The sequence below is a fragment of the Alligator mississippiensis genome, chromosome 15, assembly GCF_030867095.1.
Source record: "Alligator mississippiensis isolate rAllMis1 chromosome 15, rAllMis1, whole genome shotgun sequence".
Lineage (NCBI taxonomy): Eukaryota > Metazoa > Chordata > Crocodylia > Alligatoridae > Alligator > Alligator mississippiensis.
Genome location: NC_081838.1, coordinates 19,658,959 through 19,680,469, shown reverse-complemented (window position 1 = coordinate 19,680,469; position 21,511 = coordinate 19,658,959). Strand labels below are relative to the sequence as shown.

Genomic DNA, 21,511 nt, shown 5'->3' with positions numbered 1-21,511 from the left:
TGTTGCTGTGAACAAGGCCCCTTTTAAAGGCCTGATTAAACAGGTTGTGGAGCTCTCTGTGCTGATTTAAAAATCCCCTAGAAGGGTTTTGCTCAGCAAGGAACCTCTGGAGGACTTGGCTTCCTCCCTGGTAACTTCCCTAGAGATTTTGTTCAAGGGTTTTTCCTGCTGCAGAAGTCCAGAGTCCTTGCTGGTCTCACCCTGTGAGGGTCACTGGTCTGCATCTTCCTCTTCTGTTTGGCCTGGGCAGCTTGACTGTTCAGTATGGTTTTGCATGAAGCCAAAGGACAGTGAGGCCATGCCCCTCATTCCTGTGCTCAGTAGCTACTGATGCCCGTTTCCTCCAAGAACATGTCCACTCTGGTTGTGAATCTGGCTGAACTCTCAGCTTCCACTGCATCTGGTGGCAGCAAGTCCCACCCTTTATTCTGTGACCCCTAGTTCTTGTGTGGTGAGAAACGGTAATAAATCCCTATCAACTTTCTCTTCACAATTTAGTATTTTGTAAACACTTATCCTGTTGCCTCCCAAGCATCTCTGCTAAACTGCATCTTCTACACAGGCAGACATTTCCAAGTTCCAGCCTTAACCTGGTTTCTCTGACCCTTTCTGCGGAGACTCCCCCCCACTTCCCTCCTTTGCCTCAGGTGGGGAACTCACTGGTGGCTATGGCACGGCAGCGTGCTCAGGCTCCTGGGTTGTAGCCCTTGCTCTGTCACACACATCCGCATGCTTGGCCAAGCTGTTTATTTTTCCTGTGCCCCAACTTTTCACTATGAGGTAGGGGTGATTGAAGAAGATAGACAGAGTTGGCCCCTTTAGCCTGCAGCCCAGAAGGAGGCAAGGCCAATTTGAACCTCACAGACTAACCAAAGCAGAGATCAAGCACAAGGTTTTGTGACTTGAAGCTTGCTTCATCAGATGATTCATGACCCAGGGTTTTCCTGTGTGAGGCTGAGTTCATTCCTGCCTGCACGGGGCTCTGAGCTGGCTAGTGGCAGGGTAAAAGCCTACTGGGAGCCAGGCTGAACCTACTGGACTTGGGACCTGTTGTTGCTCCCTGTGTGAGCTGGAGCTTTGGGTGCGGCCGGGCATAGAGCTGCCTGCATGCTGGGGTGCCCCCTCCCCTGAGATGGCAGGAGGCCTGCTCTTATCAACACTGGAAGGCGATTGCCAAGGATATGTGTAGAGCTGCTATGGGCTGGAGAAGATGTCAAGCCAAGGGCTGCAGGCAGCAGAGGTTACTTGATACCTTGGCTCTCTGTCTGAACCCTGGTGTTCTCTGTTCCTTCCCATCCTTTGTCTCCAGCCATCTGTCTGCACCAGGGTGAAGTAAAGTAGAACTGCCGATAGGACCAGTGGGTGGAGATTGCTTCCCAGAGGCTGGAAGATGGTAGGATTAGACTAGGAAGATGAACTGTTTTGCCCTCTTCTTCACACACCCCCACACCCCAGTGTCCCATTGAGTGCTTGGACTTGGCCTTGATTACAAAGCCATCTCCTGGGTTTACTCCCACCACCTTCTCAGTCCTTTTGTTTCTTCTCAAGGCTCTTGGTACAAAACCCTTCTCCTGGGCTCTGACCTTCCCTGTCCTCAGGAGGCTCTGATAGAGAAAGGATCACTTTGCACCTGCCTTGCCTCAGTCACAGGTGGGATTTTGGGTTAGGGGCTCCTTTGATTTGACCCAGGGTGGCAGTTCTCTGCTCCCAGCTGAAACTGCCTTGCTGTAGGCATGTGGAGTGCACAACCTGTGAGGTCTGGACCAGGGCCCTGGCATGATGCCTACTACAAGTAGCATCCAAGACCATGTGGTACTCCATGCATGAAAGCCTACTTACCTGGCAGGGGAAACACCATGCATCTGGGGCTGTGAAGGCAGTATTCTTTGAGAGCCCGGGGGATAACAGTTCTGGCGTGGTTTAGTACCTGCCAAGGTGTTGGGGCTTAAAGCCTACTTTATGGAAATGGGAGGCTCCTCCCTAGCTTGCTCCTGTGGCCATATGGCTGAGGACAGGCGAAACTTGGGGGCATCTGAACCCCAAGCCTCCTGGCTTGGTCCTGCATGTAGGATGCCTGCCAAAAGATGCTGGAAATATCTGAAGCCCCTGGTGGATGTTTGCTGCTTGTAGGGCCACTTATGCTTCTGGACTGACTCCTGGATTTGGACTTGATTTAGCTTGGAACACGAACAATTTCTTTAAAATAAAAAAAGAATGAGAGCCTAAATCACTGGCCTCTCTTGCAGCCAACAAGCAAGAGCATAAGGTCCAGGCACTATTAAATAAAGCTAGGAGGTGGAGGGGTAGGCAAGAGACAATCCCCCAACATCACGAGAGCAGGGAGACAAAAATGAAAGGTCGACCTGTTGCTTTGCTTCCTGGTTCCTGAGCGTTTAAAAGGGGCCACCGCTCTGCTGGAGCTGAGCCTGTTGGGCTGGTGCACAGAGGCAGGCAGGTTGCTGTGGCCCCCAGCATGGGAGGGAGGAGGGGGGCAGCATTGTAGCCAGCCACGCCAGGACCGCATCTAACGTGAGTCTGGGGCAGGGCTTGGACACAGCTTACTCCTGGCCTGCAGGCTGGCTGGCTGGCTGGCTGCCGGCTTCTCTCCACCAGCGGGAGTGGGAATGACAATTTTTCCACCTAGAGGAGATCAGAGCGTCTCGTGGACTCACCTGATCCCAGGAGCCGGCGCTCTCACAGGGCACACCAGGTACAACAGGATGCAGAAGCCTGATCACAAGAGCTGCAGGGCCGGGGCCATCCCTGCAGCTGCCTGGCAGTCTGGAGTGGTGGCTTTGCTGGGGATTGGCTGGAGCTAGAAGAGACGGGAGGGGAGCAAGGCTTAAGTTTTGAGGAAGGGGATTCTTGCAGCCAACTGGGGCTCCAGGGGTTTGACAAGAGGGCCTGTGCAGAGTCCTGGTGCAGACAGAGGCCGAGAGAGGAGGCGGTGCCCTTCTCTCCTCCCGCCGTCTGCTCCATGCTGAAGCTGGTCTCAGGACTAGGCAGACAGATCTGTAGGTTTAGGTTTAGGTTTAGATGGGATCTCAGGAAAAACTTCTTCACTGCTAGAACAGTGAGGCAGTGAAACAGGGACGATGTGGTCTCTCCATCACTGGGGTGTTGAAGAGGAGGTTGGACAGGGATGGTTTAGGCTCTGCTATGGGTATTTCCCAGGCTTTGCTGGTTGCCAGATGAGGCCAGGAGAGACTTTTTTTCCACCCCTCCTGCTGCTACATCAGGGATTTTTAGGGCTCCAGTTCATAGCTACGTTTATGATCATTTCCAAGCTGAATCACTGCTTGCTCCCTCGCCCTCGTCTTCATCCACGCCATCTCATAGGTGTGCCAGGCGCGGCGGCCACAGGCACTCTCCCCATCCTTGCCTTGGGCACAGCTGGCATCATTTGCAAACATGAGCAGGATTCATCCCTATTAGTGCATATGTGTTGACAGTAAATACAGCAGCTGCCAACACCCACTTTTCTGTATCCTCGGGTTTCTGTCTCTCACTTGTGTCTTTCCCATTGCTGAACAATGAGATCTTGCTCCTTCTCCTGATGGAACAGATTTTCTCTGAGCTAAATGCTGTGCGGTCAGCCCCCAATGGCCTTGGAGGTCCCTGCTCTGCTGGGAGGAGAATAGACCTCCATTGCGGGGACATCCCCAGCCCCTCATTGATCGTGCATAAGATCAGGGCCTGGACGAGGGGGGCAGGCTCTAGTGAACGGCTCCCACGCCGCAGCAGAGCTGTGGGAGGTTGTCTTGCATGCTGCATGGTCCCCCCGCGCGAGTCTGCTCCGGAGACCTGTGGAGCACGGCTTGCGTCACATGCAGCGCCAAGTGCCGCAGGGCCCAGCTGGCAGCACTGGCAAGGTATGAGTGGGCTATGAGGTCACCCGTGGAGTTGTGACAGTGATGACCTGCTGCCCCGCTGGGATGATGTCATCTCAGGTTGTGACTGGGGGGGTGTCTTTGGGCACCGTGATGCGGCATGACGACACGACGAAAGGCGGTGATGTCACACCACAGCGCGGCGGGCTTGGCGTGATCTCGTGAGGCCAGGATGACCTTACAGGACTGCGACTTCCTGGTGGGGTCGTCATAGTAACAGGAGGCCATATAGCTCCTGGGATGTCCAGGGATCCTGGTTTTCTCTGATTAAAAAAAAAAAATTAAAAAATCCCATTTTTGTTGAAAAGAAGTAACCCCAAACCCACACTTTTCCATGATGAAAATGAAATGTTGCTAATGCATAGATAGACAAGGCTCTTTGGGTAAATCTGATCTCTTTTATTAGACCAACTAAATAATTGGAAAAATGTTTCTCAGCCAGCTTTCGAGTTTCGAACCCCTTGGCCAGGCTGAGGAAGCACCTGCAGTTGGTGCGTGTGCTTCCTGGGGGGACTATACATGTATACGTAGCGTGCACATCGTGGTGTTTCATTTTAATCATGGGGAAATGTGGCTTTGGGGTAATTTTTTTCAATCTGAAAATTGGGGATTTTTTTGTTAAGCAGAGAAAACCAGGACCCCTAGTAGTGTCATTAGGGCCTCGCGGTGCAGTGACACCTCCCAGCAGCCCCTGCGGGGCGCCCCCATGGGGAGGGGAGTCCGCAGCTGGTGAGGAAACTACACTTCCCATGAGGCGTCGGGGCCGAGAAGCGGCCCGTACTTCCCATGAGGCCGTGCGCCAGGCCCGTGACTCCTGCCGGACTCCATGTCCCACGCTGCCCCGCGCGCGTGCTACGGCGGCTGGCGAGGGCCGCGGCGGGGCGGAGGTGGGAGCGGAGGGGGGGCGGCCGCCGGCCCGGCGGTGCGAGCGGCTCGCCAAGATGGCGGACGAGGAGGGCGACGGGCTGCAGCGCGCGGCGCCGGGGCCGCAGCGCAATGGGGGGGGCGGCGGCGGCGCGGGGGGCCCGCGCGTGGTCCGGATCGTCAAGTCCGAGTCCGGCTACGGCTTCAACGTGCGCGGCCAAGTGAGCGAGGGCGGGCAGCTGCGGAGCATCAACGGCGAGCTGTACGCGCCGCTGCAGCATGTCAGCGCCGTGCTGGGCGGGGGGGCGGCCGACCGCGCCGGCGTGCGCAAGGGGGACCGCATCCTGGAGGTGTGAGTACGGGGCGCCCGGGGGGACAGCCCGCCCACGGGGTAGGAGCGGGGCGGGCGGGGCACCCGTGACACCCCCTCGGGCATGCCCCGCACTGCAGGCAGACCCCCCTCAGCCCAGGGGGTTTAGGGGCGGAGGGGGGCAGGCCACCTTTTGACAGGGGACCCACTCAGGCATGCCCCCCCACTGCAGAGAGACCTCCTCCAGCCCAAGGGGTTTAGGAGCTGGGGGGGGACACCCCTTGATAGGGAGTAGGGGTCTCCTCAGGCATGCCCCCCACTGCAAAGAGACCCTCCCCTCCCTTAGCCCAAGGGATTTAGGAGCAGAGGGGGGTGGGGTTCTGTGCTCCCTCGGTCACCCCGAAGGGTGGGGGGAGGGAGGGACATCCCCCGTGATGGGGGCTGGGGAAGGAGCCCCCTAGTCCCACCCCAGAGAGACCCTGCCCGAGCCCAGGGGGTTGGGAGCAGAGGGGGGTGGGTTTCATGCGCCTTCCCTCCCCCTTGGGTTGGAGGTAGCCTACCCGCATCAGCTGGGGGGTGGTGGGGTCCCCTCAGGCCCCCCGGGCTGGGGGAAGTTAGAGGATGGAGGTCTGCACCCCCAGCCCCGGGGAGGTGGGAGCTGAGGCAGGGCTGCCCCTAGGGATGCCCCTGCACGGGGAGTGTGGAGACCGGGACCCTCTCAGCGCCTCTGTGCTGGGGGAGGCCAGGGCAAGCAGACCCCACCCTGCTTCAGAGAGATTCCCCCGCCCTGTAGTAGGTGGGAGTTGAGAGCTGGGGCTGCCTTTAGGGACCGCAGAGAATAAGAATGACCCCTGCAGATCCACCCCCCAGCCACGTGCCCCCTTGGAGGGCAGGGATCGCCTTTATGGCCTGGAAGGAGGTTGGCTCCACTCAGAGAGCGCAGTCAGAGGGCAGTCCTCAGAGCATCCCCTGCCCCACAGGGAGAACTGGGGAGGTGGGGACCTCTTTGTCGGAGAGCCTGCAAGAACTGGCCCCAAGAGGACTGAGCCCAGAGATCCACTCCCCTGAGGGGGCATCCTGGGCTGTGAGTGTGGAGGGCCCCTCTCCCAGACGTCCCCTGGGGGAGCCGGGCTGCAGAGCTGGACGCGGTGCTATCTTGGGAGGGTGTTTGGGGGGACACTTGCTTGGGAGAGAGCAAGTTGTACAGCAGGGCCATGGGAAGCTGTCTTGTGGGGAGGGGTGTGAGCACAGGGTGGGGAGGACCAGGCTGCAGGATGGAGGTGTGAAGTGGGCTTTGGGCATGGGGAGCAGGGCGAGACCCTCCTGGGGAGGGAATGTGGTGTGTGGGGAAGTTTGTCTAGGAAAGTTTGTGCGTCTGCTGGAGGGAGCAGCTAGGAAGTGGTAAATGAGAACATCCCCTTCCCTGCAGGCAACCCCCTGGAAAATTCCCCCCACAGAGTGATCAAGGTGCATAAAGGGGATGGGAGAGAGCTGGGCAGAGATGGGCTCCCTCAGGAGAGGAAAATCCCTCTTTGAGGACAGAGCAGGATACTTCCTCCCTGTGAATCTCCTGAATGGGATTAAAATACCTGCCCTTGTCCCCTGAATGACCTGAGTCCCCGTCTAACTTCCTCGTCCCCGTTTAACTTCCTTTATCTGTTGAGATTGCTGAATGTTCACTCTGACATGCCACAGTTCCTGGGTTTGGGTCTGTCACGATACACCCCAACTAGGGTGCAACTTGGAGAGGAATTTAAAATAAATACAGCCCAGTATGTCTGCGGAATCTGTTAACTTGAATTGCTCCTTCATTTTGGCAACTTCCTGGCAGTGGAAGTGCTTTGTTCCCCACTTCTGCAGATTCCCAAGTGTAGGAGAACATGGTCCTGCTGGTTCTAGTTGACGGGGAAATGTTTGGTGACCCGGGCGTTTGCAGCCTGGGCTGAGAGTCTTGTGCCTATACAGGGCTTTCGTTACGCAGATACTTTGTGCTCTGGCTTTCCTATGCTGAGAACATGCTCGGTGGGTGAATTCTGCAGCCAGAGGATGTTTGAGAACAGCACGTATCAGCTGAAAGAAATATTTATGTGTGTTCCTGGACTCGGAGTCTAAAATATTCCTCCTTGGGCTCCCTGCGAAAAGCACTAAAAGGGATTGAGTGTGCAAGATTATTGAAATGTGTTTCATGGATGTGGGTGAGAATTGGGGTTTGGTTCTTGGCTCCAATCCAGGTTGGGTTTGACCTCTGACTGTGAGCTGGTCACGTGGGGACAGATCCTCAGTGGAGCCAGGACTGTGGCTAGAGCAGGGGATGGAGTGGGGATGCTTGGGTTTTTCTCCCAGCTTTTGGAGATGGCGTAGACTGGTGGGCATCTCAGAAGACTGGAACTTGGATGCTTTCTCCTGGTTCTGCCAGTGTTAGGCTGCATGCGATTTGGGGGCGAGTTGTTCTGCTTTTAATTTTCTCACATCTCTGTAGCACTTGGAAATGGGAAATGCAGGGCCCCAGCATGAGAAAGTAAATATTGCCTGCGCTTTGAGTTCATAAATCAGCCCACCCACCCCAAAAGGTTGGTTGTTCCTGATTGCATTTTGTCAGCATGTGTCGGAGGCCCCCTGTCTCTTCACACTCGGCCGGGAGCAGAGAGCGAATGCTCGTTCTCGCTGCGTCTATTAAAATTCAAGCCCTGGAAGTAATTTTAGTATCGCTGCGAGTTGGAGTAGGAAACAATAAAACTGACTCCAGAAATAGCATCAGTTTCCCTTCCTCTCCCTGCAGCACCAGGGGCTCAATGGGTGGGGTTCCCTAAGAGGCACAAGCAAATCTGTGCAAGGTCCTGTCCAGCGCGGCAGCTGTTTGTGGGGCATGTTGGATCTAATAGTCTTCTTAAGTATCTTGACTTTGAACTGCTTATTCTGCTTTTGGGGAGTATGGTTAACTTGCTCACAGGACAGGCTGACGCTGTGGAGACTGCAGTGGAGAAGGCAGACCATTTCCAGGCTAACTTCTGGCACCCAGATCTACAGCCGTCTGGTGCAGACGGCTGGGCGCTCAGCAGCTCTGAAAATTCGGCTGTTTGATGAAGTGCCCAAATGCACGTGCGTGAGTTTGCTGAGACTTAGATGGTGTTTCCCACCTTCAGAAGCACTGAGCGGGCTGCCTGATGTGGACGGGAGCGACCAAGCGAGCACAAAGCATGTGATGGTTGTTGTCAGAGCCAGAGGCCTTGTGACAGGTCCCTTGAGTTCTTTTCTCACCTTTTCCATTTCCTTGCCGTCTGCCCCTGGACAGGCCATTGCATACATTTATTTGAGCTTGTCCAACATGGAAAATGGCTTTAAAACTTAGCGGACATCATTTAGCAGCAGGAGACTGAGCAAAGAGGGTAGTTGAGTTGCGGTGGTATTCTGTGCTCAGAGTCCAGTGAAGATGTATAGCAGGTTATAGTGAGTGCCCATACACAAGATTTTTGGTGGCAGGAACCATCTCGGTTCTGTGATTTGTTCTTGTTCACCAGGGAGTCTACAAACGTGCAGGTATTTTGCATAGCATCTCTCTTGAGCTGTGCCACTGAATGTTTGTTTGCCAGGATTGCTCACCTGGCAATCTTTAGGTGAGCAGCATGGTTCTCGGGTCTGGTTTCTGAATAAGCACAGGAAGCAAAATGAAATGCAAAACTTCCTATGGTGTGCTCCAGCTGCAGTGCTCTGTTTGCAGCCTGCCCCTTGCATCTAGCACCTTAGCTGGGTGTCAGAGGCTGACGTTCCAGCATGCCTCTCTAATCTTAGCATGTGGTGTTTGTGGGTATTGAGGGCACCAAAGGCGGATGGCGAAAGCTCATTTAGTTCCTTGATTGTCACCTTGAATGACAGTTATAACTAATCCGGCCCAAATCCCTCCCAGGTGTGCGAGCTGCTGCCAGACAAGCGCCCACAGAATGATCTAATAGATGCAGGAGGGATTAAGCTATGAATATGATGGTGCAGAAGGATGGCTTCATGGGGAGACACCGATCAGAGCCAGTTGTGGTGCTCAGCACAGCTACAGACTGCCAATCTGTACCTGCTCCCATCCTCCCCAGCAGTAGCCAGTGCCTGCCACCCTGAAGAACTGTTATGGGATAATGTATGTAGCATAAACTTGCTCCAGATTCTTGAGGATTGGCTTATGCCCTCACACAGGCAGGTTACGAGTCATTTATCTTAAATTCCCAGTCTTTAATATGGGGTTTATGTTCTGCTGAAGCGCTGTGTGGATTAATTTGCTGATATTTGAGGCACTCTGATACTATGGTCCCAATTAGCATACTGGGTTCCTAGGAAAAGAGAATAATTTGGGTGTTCTGCTAATTGACTTTCTGACTCTTGTGTGTTGAGAACTGAAGTTGATTCCCCCCCCAGTTCCCCTGGGTTTGTCTAGACCTGTAAATGGTGCAAGCACACGCTTTTCTCCGCCTAGCTCCTCTGCTTTCGAAGGAGATCAAACTCTTATCTCCTTGCCCAAAAGGAGACTGCGGAGCGTACAGTCAGGGCCCAGAAAGCTGATTCCGCTTTGGAAAAGTACAGAAACTGTCTGTAAAAACAAGGAGGCAGCTGTGCGTGCTGCGTATTCACAGCGTGGTGCTGCCTGCCGAGAGGGCAGCCTGCCAGAAAATCACCTTCTGAAGCAGGCGGTGGGCTGAGCTAGGCCGAAGTCTCGAACTGCGACTTGCTTAACCCTGCTAGACCAAGGTTTGGTGCCTGATGATAGCTCAGGGGCCAGTGCTGATACAGCTCGTTGGGCACTTGCATTAACGTTTCCTGAAAACATCTTGCTTCTCTACTCATGGTTTTGTAGATTGGAGTTTGGGAAACTTTTATTTTCCTTGTCTTCTTGCAGTTCTAGCTGATAAGAAACATGAGCACTTGGTGCTGGCGTGTCTGTACTACTCGTTCCCAGCACCACGCATTGATAAAAACGGGGAGTTTTGGTGTGTTATTGGGAGACTCTCGCCATATTCTATCGTTTTGCTAATCCAGTATCCGCAGAAAGGTTCCTCATGTGTGCATCTCATCGCAGAGAGCATTAAGTCCAACTGTTTTACTTCTGTTTGTCTGTCAAGATGCCAAAACTAAAATCCACCTCAACAGTAGTCAACTGTTGCTTTTCTTCTCCTCCTCTTCCTTCCCCCCCCCCCCAACTGATTCTTATTTTTATGTTGCCAAGACAGTTTGTAAGTAGTGCTTAAGGATCCGCTTTCACTCTTCCATGCCTTGGCCCTGTCTAGGCAAGAATAGCGCAGGCTTTTATCCACCCACCTCAAAATGCTTGGCAAAAGCAGGCAGCGCCGTTATCCCCACGTGCAGATGGGGATGCTGACACACAGGGAGTTGAACCCATGTCTCCTGATTTCCACTCCCAGTGCTGTTTCTGGCCCATTCTCAGCCAGTTGAATGCATTGCAGCTGGTAGATCTGCCTTCACAATGGCATGAGGGGTTGACACCAAAGCAGTTAAATTGAATCAACCCATTTCCATGGTGGGAGAGTGATAACAGCAATGGGCAGCCCAAGCACCCTTGTGTTACTGGCTTTCCATCAGTGTGCCAGTTAGATAAACATGTAAGCTTTTTTTTTTTATGTACTCTAATGTAACATTTCAGTATATTTCCAGTAAAATCCATCTCTGTTTGTAGTTGTAGCCAGAGAAGTGAAGAACGACTTTTAGTTTTTATTCCATCTACCTCCAGCATTTCTTTCAGCTTGAAATAATGAAAGTAGGTCGGGCAGTTTCCCTTTGCGTCTAGACAGTTGCTCTTTGGTTCTGACATTCAAGGCTGAGGCTGTTGCATTTGGATTTCCAACACCACGTGGGGAAAATGCTTAGCAGAAAAGTTAACCCACGTTGCGGGATTAAAGGCAAAGCCCAAACAACAGGCCAACAGTGCATTGAGACTTGCCGTGACCCCAGTGCTGTTCCAGTACTCAGGGTTACTGGAACGTCTCAGGCTGCAGTGGCAAGTGAGATGCTGGCGTGATGTCTGCACGGCAGCTGGTATTTTTATGGCTTTTGTCACGGAAGTGTCTTTACAAGGTTTGTTGCTTTTTTTTTTTTTTTTTTTGCCTAGTAAACAATCATCTCCATTCAAACTTTGAGACTTGTAATTGAGCTTAAAGCCCTGATGAGAGACATGGTGCCATGCCCTGCAGGGCAGACGGTCTCTTCAGCAGGGGGAGAGAAGTTTTACCAAGAACTTGGTTCTCATTTTCACGCTCTGCCTCTCAGGCGGGGCCTAAAAGTTACCCCGCGCGCCACAGGGCAATTATGTTTGCTTGGATAAACTGAAGTAATTAACTGCTTTTGATTTTTCCGGGATAGAACGGATATCAAGCTTTGCTGAAGTATCCAAAAATACTTTTCCCCTTTACGTAAGACTCTTTGCATCCTTTTGCAATTCAATGCTCATTTTTTAGCAACGCTTACTGTTTTCAGTCTTTTGAAACATTAATGCAAGCGTGTCATTTTCTTTGTGCATGTGTGCTTCAGGACAGAGCTCTTTAGGGTTAATCAGAGTCTTTTTGCTCAAAATTGAGACAGAATAGCAACTGTGCTGCATGGTTGAGCTGAGCTCCAGTATACACACACATGCAGCTGTTGGGACTTCCTTAATATGGCACAAGAGGCTTGCATAAAATCCATTGCAAAATTACCCAGGCCCCATTATCTTGGTACAGAAGAGAAATCAGCAGTGGTTGAAGTTAGTGGTGTTGAGCTCACTTATGGTTATCTCTGCCTGCTGCAAGTTTATCCAGTTAGAAGACTTAGAACTGGGACTTGATTTTTTTGTTACTGCTAAAAATCAAGAATAGGCTATATATAAATGATTTTCTTTTTCAAGTGCAAACTAGAGGTAGAGAAGTATGGATTTGGCCTCACAAAATGATACCCTGCATATTCTGTTTGATGCTACTTGCCCTGAGCCATAAGGCTTCCTGTGACTCTCTTGGACAACTAACCTACTGTCTACCAGGGTTGAATGTAGGCAGTTGCCTGATAGGAGAGTTACAAAGGAAGAACAGCTGAGCTGCTGGAAGGGGTGTCCTTGCTTTCCTTAGCATTGTGAGGGAAGGAGGCAGGGAAGAAAGTCCACTTACATTTTTTAACATGACTTGGATGGGAAGCATGGGCAGTGCTGTGGTTAGCTGAACTGAGACTTGGGGACCCAGGTTCAACTTCTGCTTCTATCACAGATTTTCGCATCTCCGGTAAATTGCTTCATCTCTTGGTTGCATTTATATCTCACAGATGAGGAACTTGCACTTCCTTGATCTCTGAAAGGCTGGGTTTATCAGTGCAGTGATACAGCACCTGACACGCGTGGGGCTCCAGGCTCGGTATCTCTAGGTGCTGTGAAACTGCTTCTGGCACCATGCTGCAGATGATGTGCACCAAACGGGTTGTACCAGCTCCCACACACAGCCTCGTGCAGGGAGAGCGGCAGTGACAGTGTGCTCAGCCCTTCCTGGGCTCCGGAGCAGCCTTTGTAGGAGAAAAGTCAGGAGCCAGGTGTGGGGTGGCATGGATGATTGAGTTTTTGCTACAGAGTGTGATACAGAGCTGGTGTGGGCCTCCCCGCCCCGTGACCGTGTTGTCAGGGTTTGGTCTTCGTTTCCAGAGGCCTCACCTGAGGATGGCTGCTGCTTCTGTCGCTGGGCGGCAAGACTCGCTTTCTCAGGCAGGTAGCAACCTGTTCCCATCATTGGGGTGAAAGAATGCAGTGTGACTGGGCTCCCGACACTATTTCGGTGCAGTCTGCTTGCAGGGAGGAATTGGAGCCCGGGTTGGTGTGTTGTGTGCGAAGCAAGAGAGGCGAGTGACTGGTTGGTGAATAGTAAGGGACTTGTCGGGGGGATCCTCCCTGTTGGGCAGCACCAGAGTTGAGGATGTTACCAACCAAGTGTCCACAGCTGAATGAAGCAAAGCATCAGGAGATGTGGCCTGGCAGGGACGAACTACGCGAAATCGGGATGCGTATCAAACAGACTCTTGCCAGCGTAGCTGTCAGCCAGGGCATGATCCCAGCCAGTGCTGCTGTAGCGGAGGACACCTGCATGTAGACATGGGTGTCATGTGTTTCGTTGGGGTGAGTTTGGCTTTACTGATGCAAAGCATAGCTTTACCAGGATAGTCATATCTGTGCTAGAAGTCTGTTATGTCACACCACTAGCCCTGTGCTAGCAAAGTTATCCTCACCTAGACATAGCTGTAGAGGGGACTTGAGTTTCTCCTGGGGTGAGCAGGGTGAACTCTCTTGTGGGATGAGGTGGGAGGGTGAGAAAGCAGCTCTCCATGCTACACTCCCTTCACCGGCCTGTTGTGCTCCAGGAGGGAAGTCCAAGTTTTTTCCTTCAGTTTCTCCCCCTGTAAAGTTACTTGTTCCTGGATATCGGACACTCTCCAAGAGATTACTTGGCCTGAAATCCTCAGGGCTTTTGGAGGGGACAGCAAAGGTAAAAAACTAAGAGCACCCTAAATTTGGAAAATAACCCCTTTCAAGCAGTGATATTTTGCTTTATCAGAAAGCTTCCAAGAGCTTGACAGGGAAGCTGCTGACAGGAATGGTGCCTGCACTTGTGACCAGGGTGCTGGACAGTGCTTTTCTGTGGGTTCAGGCATAGCTCCGTGCAAAGCCATTTGAACTATCCTTTGCAGGCTGCTTCCAGCAGGGCCAGCCAACCTGGGGCAGTGCCCTCCAGCACCTGGGAGGGGAAGCTGTAAAAATCACCAGGGCATTTCATCCACTGGGGTGTCCTCCATCAGGGAACCCTGCAGACCAGGAACCCCTGCTCAGTTTCCCTGACCTAATTCTTCAGAAGCTTAATTCCCGGTGCTTGCCTTGAACTTGTAGCTGTGTAAATCCCCGGGTGCCAGGGGCACCGCAGCCATCTCTCAATGTTGTGACTGTGCAGACACGCTGGAACTGCCAACGACATGTTACAGCCTTTGTTTCCAAGCTGTTTGGTGCTTGGAGCCACTGCGGATGCTAAATTTGACTGACCTTGTCCATAAGCCAGTGGGGAAGATGTTTTCACTGTTGCTAGGAGGCCTACATGAGCACGGGCTGGTTAAGACTCTCCCCAGCTGGATTCAGTAACTCACTGCTGTATGGTTCTTGGGCAGCCTGAAGGTGATACAGGAGTCCTAGTCCTCAGCACATGCTTCGCACTCCTGTAATCGTTACTGGTGTCTTCAAAGATCTGTGCAAACCTGAACTGTCCTGGGAGACATGCCTGTGTCTTCATCTTACACTCTGGAAACTGGACACCGGGGGGCAGGGAACTGCTCAGGACCACGGCCTGAAATGACGGCAGAGGTTGGAAATGGAGCCCTGGCTTCCCCAGCCTCAGGCCTGCACTGTCTAGCTCCTGGTTGGAGCAGGACTGCAGTGTCTCTCCCTGGATGGGAGGGTGTGGGTGGACCTTCATAACCTTGGCTCCACTCCCTTGGTAGCAAGTCTCACTGCCCTTCTGGTTTGAGGGTTTCTCTGCAAGGCTTGGTCCAGCCCTGGGTTTTGCAGTGAGCCAGCTCAGCCTGGACAGGGGCCAGTCTGGGGCAGCTCCCGGATGAAGAGTTCTCCTCTGGGACAGGGCAGGGCTCCTGGAAGGACAAGAGAAACTTTGTGAACATGATCTAAATGAAGGCAGAAAAGCCCTGAAGACTTCGTGTCTAGTTATCTTCAGAAATGGCATGTTCAGGCTCTTCAGAACCAACCAATTCCATTGTGAGCAAACATTGCGCTTGCTGACCATCATCTCTGTGTGCTAGGCTTTGGATTTGTCTGTCGCTTCCTTTTCTCTTCCCTTTCTGCTTCAGTTCGTAGTGGATGAGTTGCTATGGTGGTTTTTATTGCAAAGGTGCTAGTCCTTTGGCCCCTGATACCGTAGCACTGCCTGTTCCCTTACCGCTGAGGGCTAGCACCATTGTAGTGTTGGAGTTTCATCTTGGCCCCTGCAGGTGGATGTTGTTTGTGATAGGGGAGATCTGCAGTCATGGTTTTTTGCGGGTTTTTTTGGTTTTTGTTGTTTTTGGAGAATGGAATGAGACGTTGCAGTTGAGTCACTATAGGAGGGATTGCAGGGTTTAATTTTCAGGTCTGGGATGTACTGCAGAGTTGCAGAGGGGGTTAGAATACATGCAGCAAACTTTGCCTGGCTGCAACCATTACAGGATCAGCCTTGGAGTGGGCACGGACAGCCAGAAAGCAAAGGTGACTTGATTTTGTGCTCTTCACCATCTCAGATGAAGAGTTCTCCTCTGGGACAGGGCGGTGCTGCTGGAAGGACAAGAGGAACTTTGTGAACATGATGCAGACGAGGGTGGAAAAACCCTCTCAATCCCCTGGCAGGAAGGAGAGCATGGTAGTGGCATATGAAAGCTCTTCTGGGCACTGGATCACGTCAGGTTAGAAACAAACTAAATGCCCCCTCTCTTTGCTGCCCTGGTGGAATGGATCTGGCGGGTTTCATTGTGGTTCCTGATGAGCAAGTATCCCCGTCACCGCAGCCCCCGTGACCGACAGTCGTTAGCAGTCTCGGCAGGAAGCCCAGGATCGAACAGGCTGGCACACAGATCCCCAGCCTGTGGCTTACAGGCAGCGTGTTGCTGGTGACCACAGGACTCCGCTTTCAGTGGAAATGTTTCTTCATGCCGAGAGGAGAGTGAGTCTCGTATTCCCAGTCCGTTCCTTGCTCAGCATTGCTGCCCACAAACTAGCAGATGCTGGGGCTGTTGGGCTATGGTGTCTAACCCTGTCTTCAGGTCAGGACTGAAGTGTGCAGGTGAGAAATGGCAGGTCCCGGGGTGTGCGGTGCGGTACCTAATACAGCAAAGCAGAGGGCTTCGGTCTCCGCTGCCAAACAGTGCTAAATTCACTCGGGTGCTGTTATTCTCCCCTGAAGCAAATGCTTTGGGCTGCCTCAACCCCAGGTTAATTCTGGATGAATGGAAACGCTTTCCCATGGACTATAAACTCGGAGCACGTGAGCGCCAGCCAAACGGAACGAATGTGAAAGCGGCTTCAGAATGCGGCACTAAATTTCAGTGACTGGCAGCTTCGTTAAGCTGGTAATTGCGGCTGCACCAGCTCTTTGAAAATGCAACTTTAAAGGTAGCCGACGTGCTGCAGCCCTGTGGCAGGAAACGACTGTACCAAAGGCTTGAAGGGTGAGCTGTCTTATGTACTTCCAGCCTCTGTTGCTAGAATACGAGTGCCACTGCATGCATCACGTAGTTGTCCTACCCGTCATCCCCAGGAGACAGGGAGGTGCTTTTTCTCTCCACTCCACGCCTGCTGAGATGGGGCAGTTTGCCCTCAATCTCTGCGCAGACTTGGGCAGAGGAGGAAATCGGACCCAAGACCCGGATCCAGGCTGGTTTCCCGACCATTGACATATGCAGGATACAAATCTTTTTGCAATGCACAAAATACTGCTGAGGTTTTGCTCATCCCTCCTATTGGGGAAGGACCCAAAGGTGGTGTGTGAGTACTCGGCTTTCCTCCTTCAAGGTGACTTATCTTTGTGGAGCTCTGAGCGGAGCTTTACCAGCTGGGATTATGCCCTGGGTAAGAGGGTGACTTTTGAACCCACAAGGGACAAGGTTTGAGCCAGAGTTCAGTGAGGCGCCAGCTCTAAGCACGCTTGTTAGCACCAGCCTCCGATTTGGTTCAGAGCCTCGAATCTGTCACTTTGATTTGTAAGCTGAGATCAGATCTTTCCAGGGGGATCCTTTATAAGTAAAAGTTCAATAAAAAAGGAATCGATATGATGTGCTAAGAGCTGTCCTTTCCGGTTCTGATTTGAGAGCTCAGGAGACATTGCAAACAAAAAGCTAAATACCCTGGTTGCATTCAAGGCAGCCTCTGCAAAGTGCGTGACCAGCGCCAGGTTTTTAACGCCAGGGCACCAGGAATCCATTCTCGTGCTTGATGTGGGAGTGACCGGGTTGCCTGAGGATGTATTTAGGAAGGAATTCTCTTCCGCTGCTGAGGAAGTGCCTGCAGCTTTCCTTTTGTGTTGCTCTGCACCATCAAGTGGTGCCTACAGCCAGAGGCCTGGATGGAGCGGTTCTTATATGCCAGGAAAATGAATGGGGGTCTGATTTCCTCGCTCCCTTGACCTGAATAGTTACCAGGGATCCGGAGATCAGATTCTTACCACCTCCCCCATCCTGGAGCTGTCTCATTCCATGCTTGTGTGTGTCTGTGAGAAGGCTGTGCACTTTCAGAGGGAAAGACGAAGAAGGACCGATCCCCTGAGATCTCAGCCTTGGTTAGTGTGTCCAAGATGATTAGCAGGGAGGACCCACTGTTCCTGTTCATGCTGTGGGATGTTTCAGATACTAGACCCTGACAGGGTCTTTGTTCCAAGTTTATGGAGTCTTGCTACTAAATTTAGTCCTTATCAGGGAGGAAAACAATGCGCTTTTTTCCTCCCATCCCAGAACTGTAAAGAGAAAACTCCAAAGCTCTTTTGGGCTGGATTTCATTTTGCTTTCAAGCAAGTGCCTTGCAAATTGCTAATCAGCCATGGCCAACACCGTTCTCACTTGGGCATAGTCATGGCTAGCTGTCCGGGGGCAGTTAATGGGAGAGCGGTAGCAGGTAGTGTTCCGAGAGTTGGGATAGTCCCGAGTTTGAAGCTTGATTACATGGATTTTCCTTCTTCCTCTAGCACTTCACGCCAGGTCAGCTGAAAGATACAGGTCTAGATACAGAGATACTTGGGGGATGTTCCCTGGGGCACACTGTGCAGAGGGGAATCGTAACTTGCATGTTCATGCCAAAATGAGCAATGGTCTCAAGATGCAGCAAGGGAAGTTGAGGTTAGATACTAGAAGAATCTTTCTAATGAGAAGGGAAGTAAAGCAGTGGAACAGGCTACCCAGAGGGGTGATGGACTCTCCACTCCTGGGGATTTTTAAGACACAGCTAGACAAAGCCTTGGCTGGGATGATGTAGTTGGGGCTGGTCCTGCTTTGAGGAGGGGGTTAAACTAGATCCTGAGGTCCCTTCCAACCCTAATTTCCTATGCTGACAATGGCTCTGCCTCGTCTAGGGAATTATTTGGGTGCCACATAGGTTCAGATGTTCTTTCCCCCATCGGAGGTAGGGGGCATTAGCCGTTGAACATTTTCTTTCTTCATTCCGGCCTTCTTTGTTTCTTTCCCATGAATGGAAGCACCTCATTTTACCAGGGAGTCTGCTGGGAGCATGAAAAAGTTGTTTCTCATTCATAAAAACGTTCTTTGAAAATTTTAAAAGGAGCGTGTTTGGGTTAAAGAAGCCTTTGCTACATTGTTCTTCTACCAATTTCCAAAACCTCCCATAAAAGCAAATGGGCTTTTTTGTTACCATCAATGAGTCCTGTGGCTTTTCATATTTTGTTCAGGGTGGGGGGTGAAACTAGTCTGGTCAGTCCTGTTCTGCTTTGTTCTCTGCCGTCCACACATGATGGGCTGACGCTTGGGTTCTCAGGGAGGCCAGGACAGGCTTAGATTGAAAACTCTTTTTTTTTCCGTTAAGATAAAAGCAAAACCATTTCCACTCCCCGGGGGGGGGTTCTTTATCCTCCTTTTACTTTTGTGTGAAGCCTATATTTGAGATCTAACTAGATATTGGGTCATTTGCAGGCAGTTGTAAACCACTGAAAGGAGAATGGCTATAAAACTGCCTGGTACAACAGAGTTCTGTGCTGGCAGCCTTGTAAAGGGAGCAGATAGTGAGTGATTTTGACCTAATAGTGGCTGGTTTGGGGCCCCCTAGACAGGTCTGCCTTGCTCACAGTCTTTTCATGTTTTTCCCTTTCTAGGAATGGTGTAAATGTAGAAGGGGCAACACACAAGCAGGTGGTGGACCTGATCCGGGCAGGGGAGAAGGAACTAATCCTGACAGTACTGTCTGTGCCCCCGCACGAGGCAGATAACCTTGACCCCAGCGATGACTCCCTGGGGCAGTCCTTCTACGACTACACTGAGAAGCAGGCTGTGCCCATCTCCATCCCCACCTACAAGCACGTGGAGCAGAACGGTGAAAAGTTTGTGGTGAGTATCAGCTGGACTGCGTCTCAGAATCTGCAGTCAGGTGGTTTTGCTGCCAGTCAGATCCCAAGCTAGGTTAGAGGGGCCTGGTTCGTGACCTGACTCTTGGCCTTGCACAGTCTCCTGTAGCCGACTGTCAGGTCAAGGCATGAAGGACTGTGGCCCATACGATGGGAACAGCAGGTGCAGCACTAGAGGAAACTCCCCCACGGAGCCCAGCCCAGCAGAAGAGGAAAGTGAGGGCTCAGACAAGCTCTCCTCTCCCTCTTCCACTCAGGCTTGTGGCCTCTCTGCCAAGCCTACTGACGGGGAGTCCTGGCGGTGGCAGTTGTGGTGGCAGCTTCATGAGTTCCTGCTGTGATCGTGGTTCTCGGAGGTGTTGCTTATTTTTGCCACAGCCTTGCTCACCCTGCAGCAAGTTTTCTGCATCCCTCCAGTTCTTGCCTGTGAGCAGCTCTGAGCAATGAGTCCTTCATGGGAATCGTGGCCTTTCAGTGCCAGCTGCTACAGCGTGCGTGCTGTACCTCTGCATCCTTGTTGATAACTGTTGCCTAGGACTTCTGTGAGATGTCAAAGACATCTGATCACTTAAGAGTATTCTCCCATGCCCCTCCAGTCAAGGATGCTTTCTGTACAGCTGGGTGAAACTTGTGGCCTGAGTCATTTTCACTCATCTGTCTCACCTGGCAGCCCGGTCCTGCCCTGGTGCTGAGAGTTGAGGGGGGTAAAGGATTCACAAAGATATCGGCTTTTCACAGGCTGAGCACATGCAGTCTTGGTGTACTGTGGTGAGAGCTGTGCATGCTCATAGCATTTCTGAGAACAAGGCTGTGAGCATGTCACTTTTCCCATGTGCCCCCAAGTCGGATCAATTGTAAAATTCCAGGCTCTTCCAGCCCGCATTGCACCTCCGTGCTCCCGTATGCACTTGTGAGGAGGCTGGGACTTGCTTTTTCAGAGAACATGGTCTCTCTGGCGACTCCTGAAGCAGAGGCGTTTTTGGCAGCTGCATCTAGAGAGAGTCCAGAGAAGGGCAACAAGGGTGATGGGTAGCATGGAGGGGCTTCAATATGAGGAGAGACCATGGAGGCCAGGCCTGTTCAGTTTGAAAAAGAGACACTTGAGGGGGGGACAGGGGAAGGGCTTACAAAATACTAAATGGCAAGGAGAAAGTTGACAGGGATTTAGTACTGACGATCTCTCTTCATACAAGAACGAGAGGTCACAACACAAAACTGTCAGGCAGTAATTTTAAAACTAGTGCAAGGAAGTTCTTTTTCACCCAGCGTGTAATTAAAGTTTGGGACTCGTTGCCACCAAATGTGGTGGAAGCTGAGAGTTTAGCCAGTTTCACCACAGAATTTGACATTCTTGGAAGAAAGGGGCCTCAGTAGCTATTGAGCATGGGGGTGAAGGACACGGCCTCCGAATCAGAACTTCCTAGATCTTAAATGCTGGAGGCTGCAGGGGAGAGGGGAATAGTGGGGAAAACCCCCAGTCAGACCCAGGTCACTCTCCCTTTCAGCATTGCTCTTTGTCATGGTGTGATACAGGGAAATTGGGCAAGATGGATCTACGGTTTGACTCAGGCAATGGCAGCTCTTACGTTCTTATGCAGCCTGGCTCTGGATTATCTTCAATGGTGACACTTCAGGGGTGCATGGTGGTGCACATGCACCCCCTGAGAGCACTGGTGCACCTCCTGACAGGCTCTGCTCCCTGCTTAAGTGACTGGTCGCTGACTGGTCACCGGGGGGGGGGAAGTGCGCTGCCGCCCCCCCCCCCCCCCCCCACTAAGGTGGCACCAGTCAGCCATGTTTATCTCATATGTCTTGCTGCAGCTTAAGTTGAAACCTGCTGTTTTGCATCTTTCCAGTCCTATTTGTCTCCTAGCAGAGATGCAGAAGCGGTGGGGGGAACCCCACTGAAGTCTGGCTGATAGGGACCCACTCACACTTTTCTTTTTACATACACAAAATAAGTGCGATTATTCCAGTCATCAAGCAAATTCCAACAGGGTCTTGGTCGCAGTTTAATGTTACTAATCGTTGGGTTCTTGGGTCGAATCAGTTGGGAAGCCCGTTACTCTCAATTCTCTGCTGCGATTATATGGAGCTTCCCTCTGCAGCCAGGCTACCTATGCTTCAATCTGATTTGTCTCGGTGGCATTTGCTGAGGTTAAAACAGCAAAGTGCTGTTGCCTGGGAAAGGAGATTGAGGTGGCTTAGTCCAAGTTGGTGGACAGGGAGAGCTTGGGTACAGGGGGTGGGGAATCTCTTAAAGGGCACTTGTAGTCAGGGCAGTGCTGTGGAAAAGCAGCCCCCAACCCATCATCAATCAACCCCCTTTGTCTGTCGAGTCTTGTCTTTAG

The 21,511-nt window shown here is 52.0% G+C and overlaps 1 protein-coding gene across 2 annotated transcripts in view; it reads left to right on the top strand.

The window, feature by feature from the left end:
• The first annotated feature begins 4,816 nt into the window (after nt 1–4,816).
• SNX27 (sorting nexin 27) overlaps nt 4,817–21,511 on the top strand; it is a 53,708-nt gene continuing 37,013 nt past the window's right edge. For both annotated transcript variants that reach the window (XM_006274618.4, XM_006274619.4), the window contains exons 1-2: nt 4,817–5,106; nt 18,912–19,143. In XM_006274618.4, coding sequence (XP_006274680.2) covers nt 4,832–5,106; nt 18,912–19,143 — 507 coding nt within the window. In that variant the 5' untranslated portion in view covers nt 4,817–4,831. The remainder of the gene's footprint in view (nt 5,107–18,911; nt 19,144–21,511) is intronic.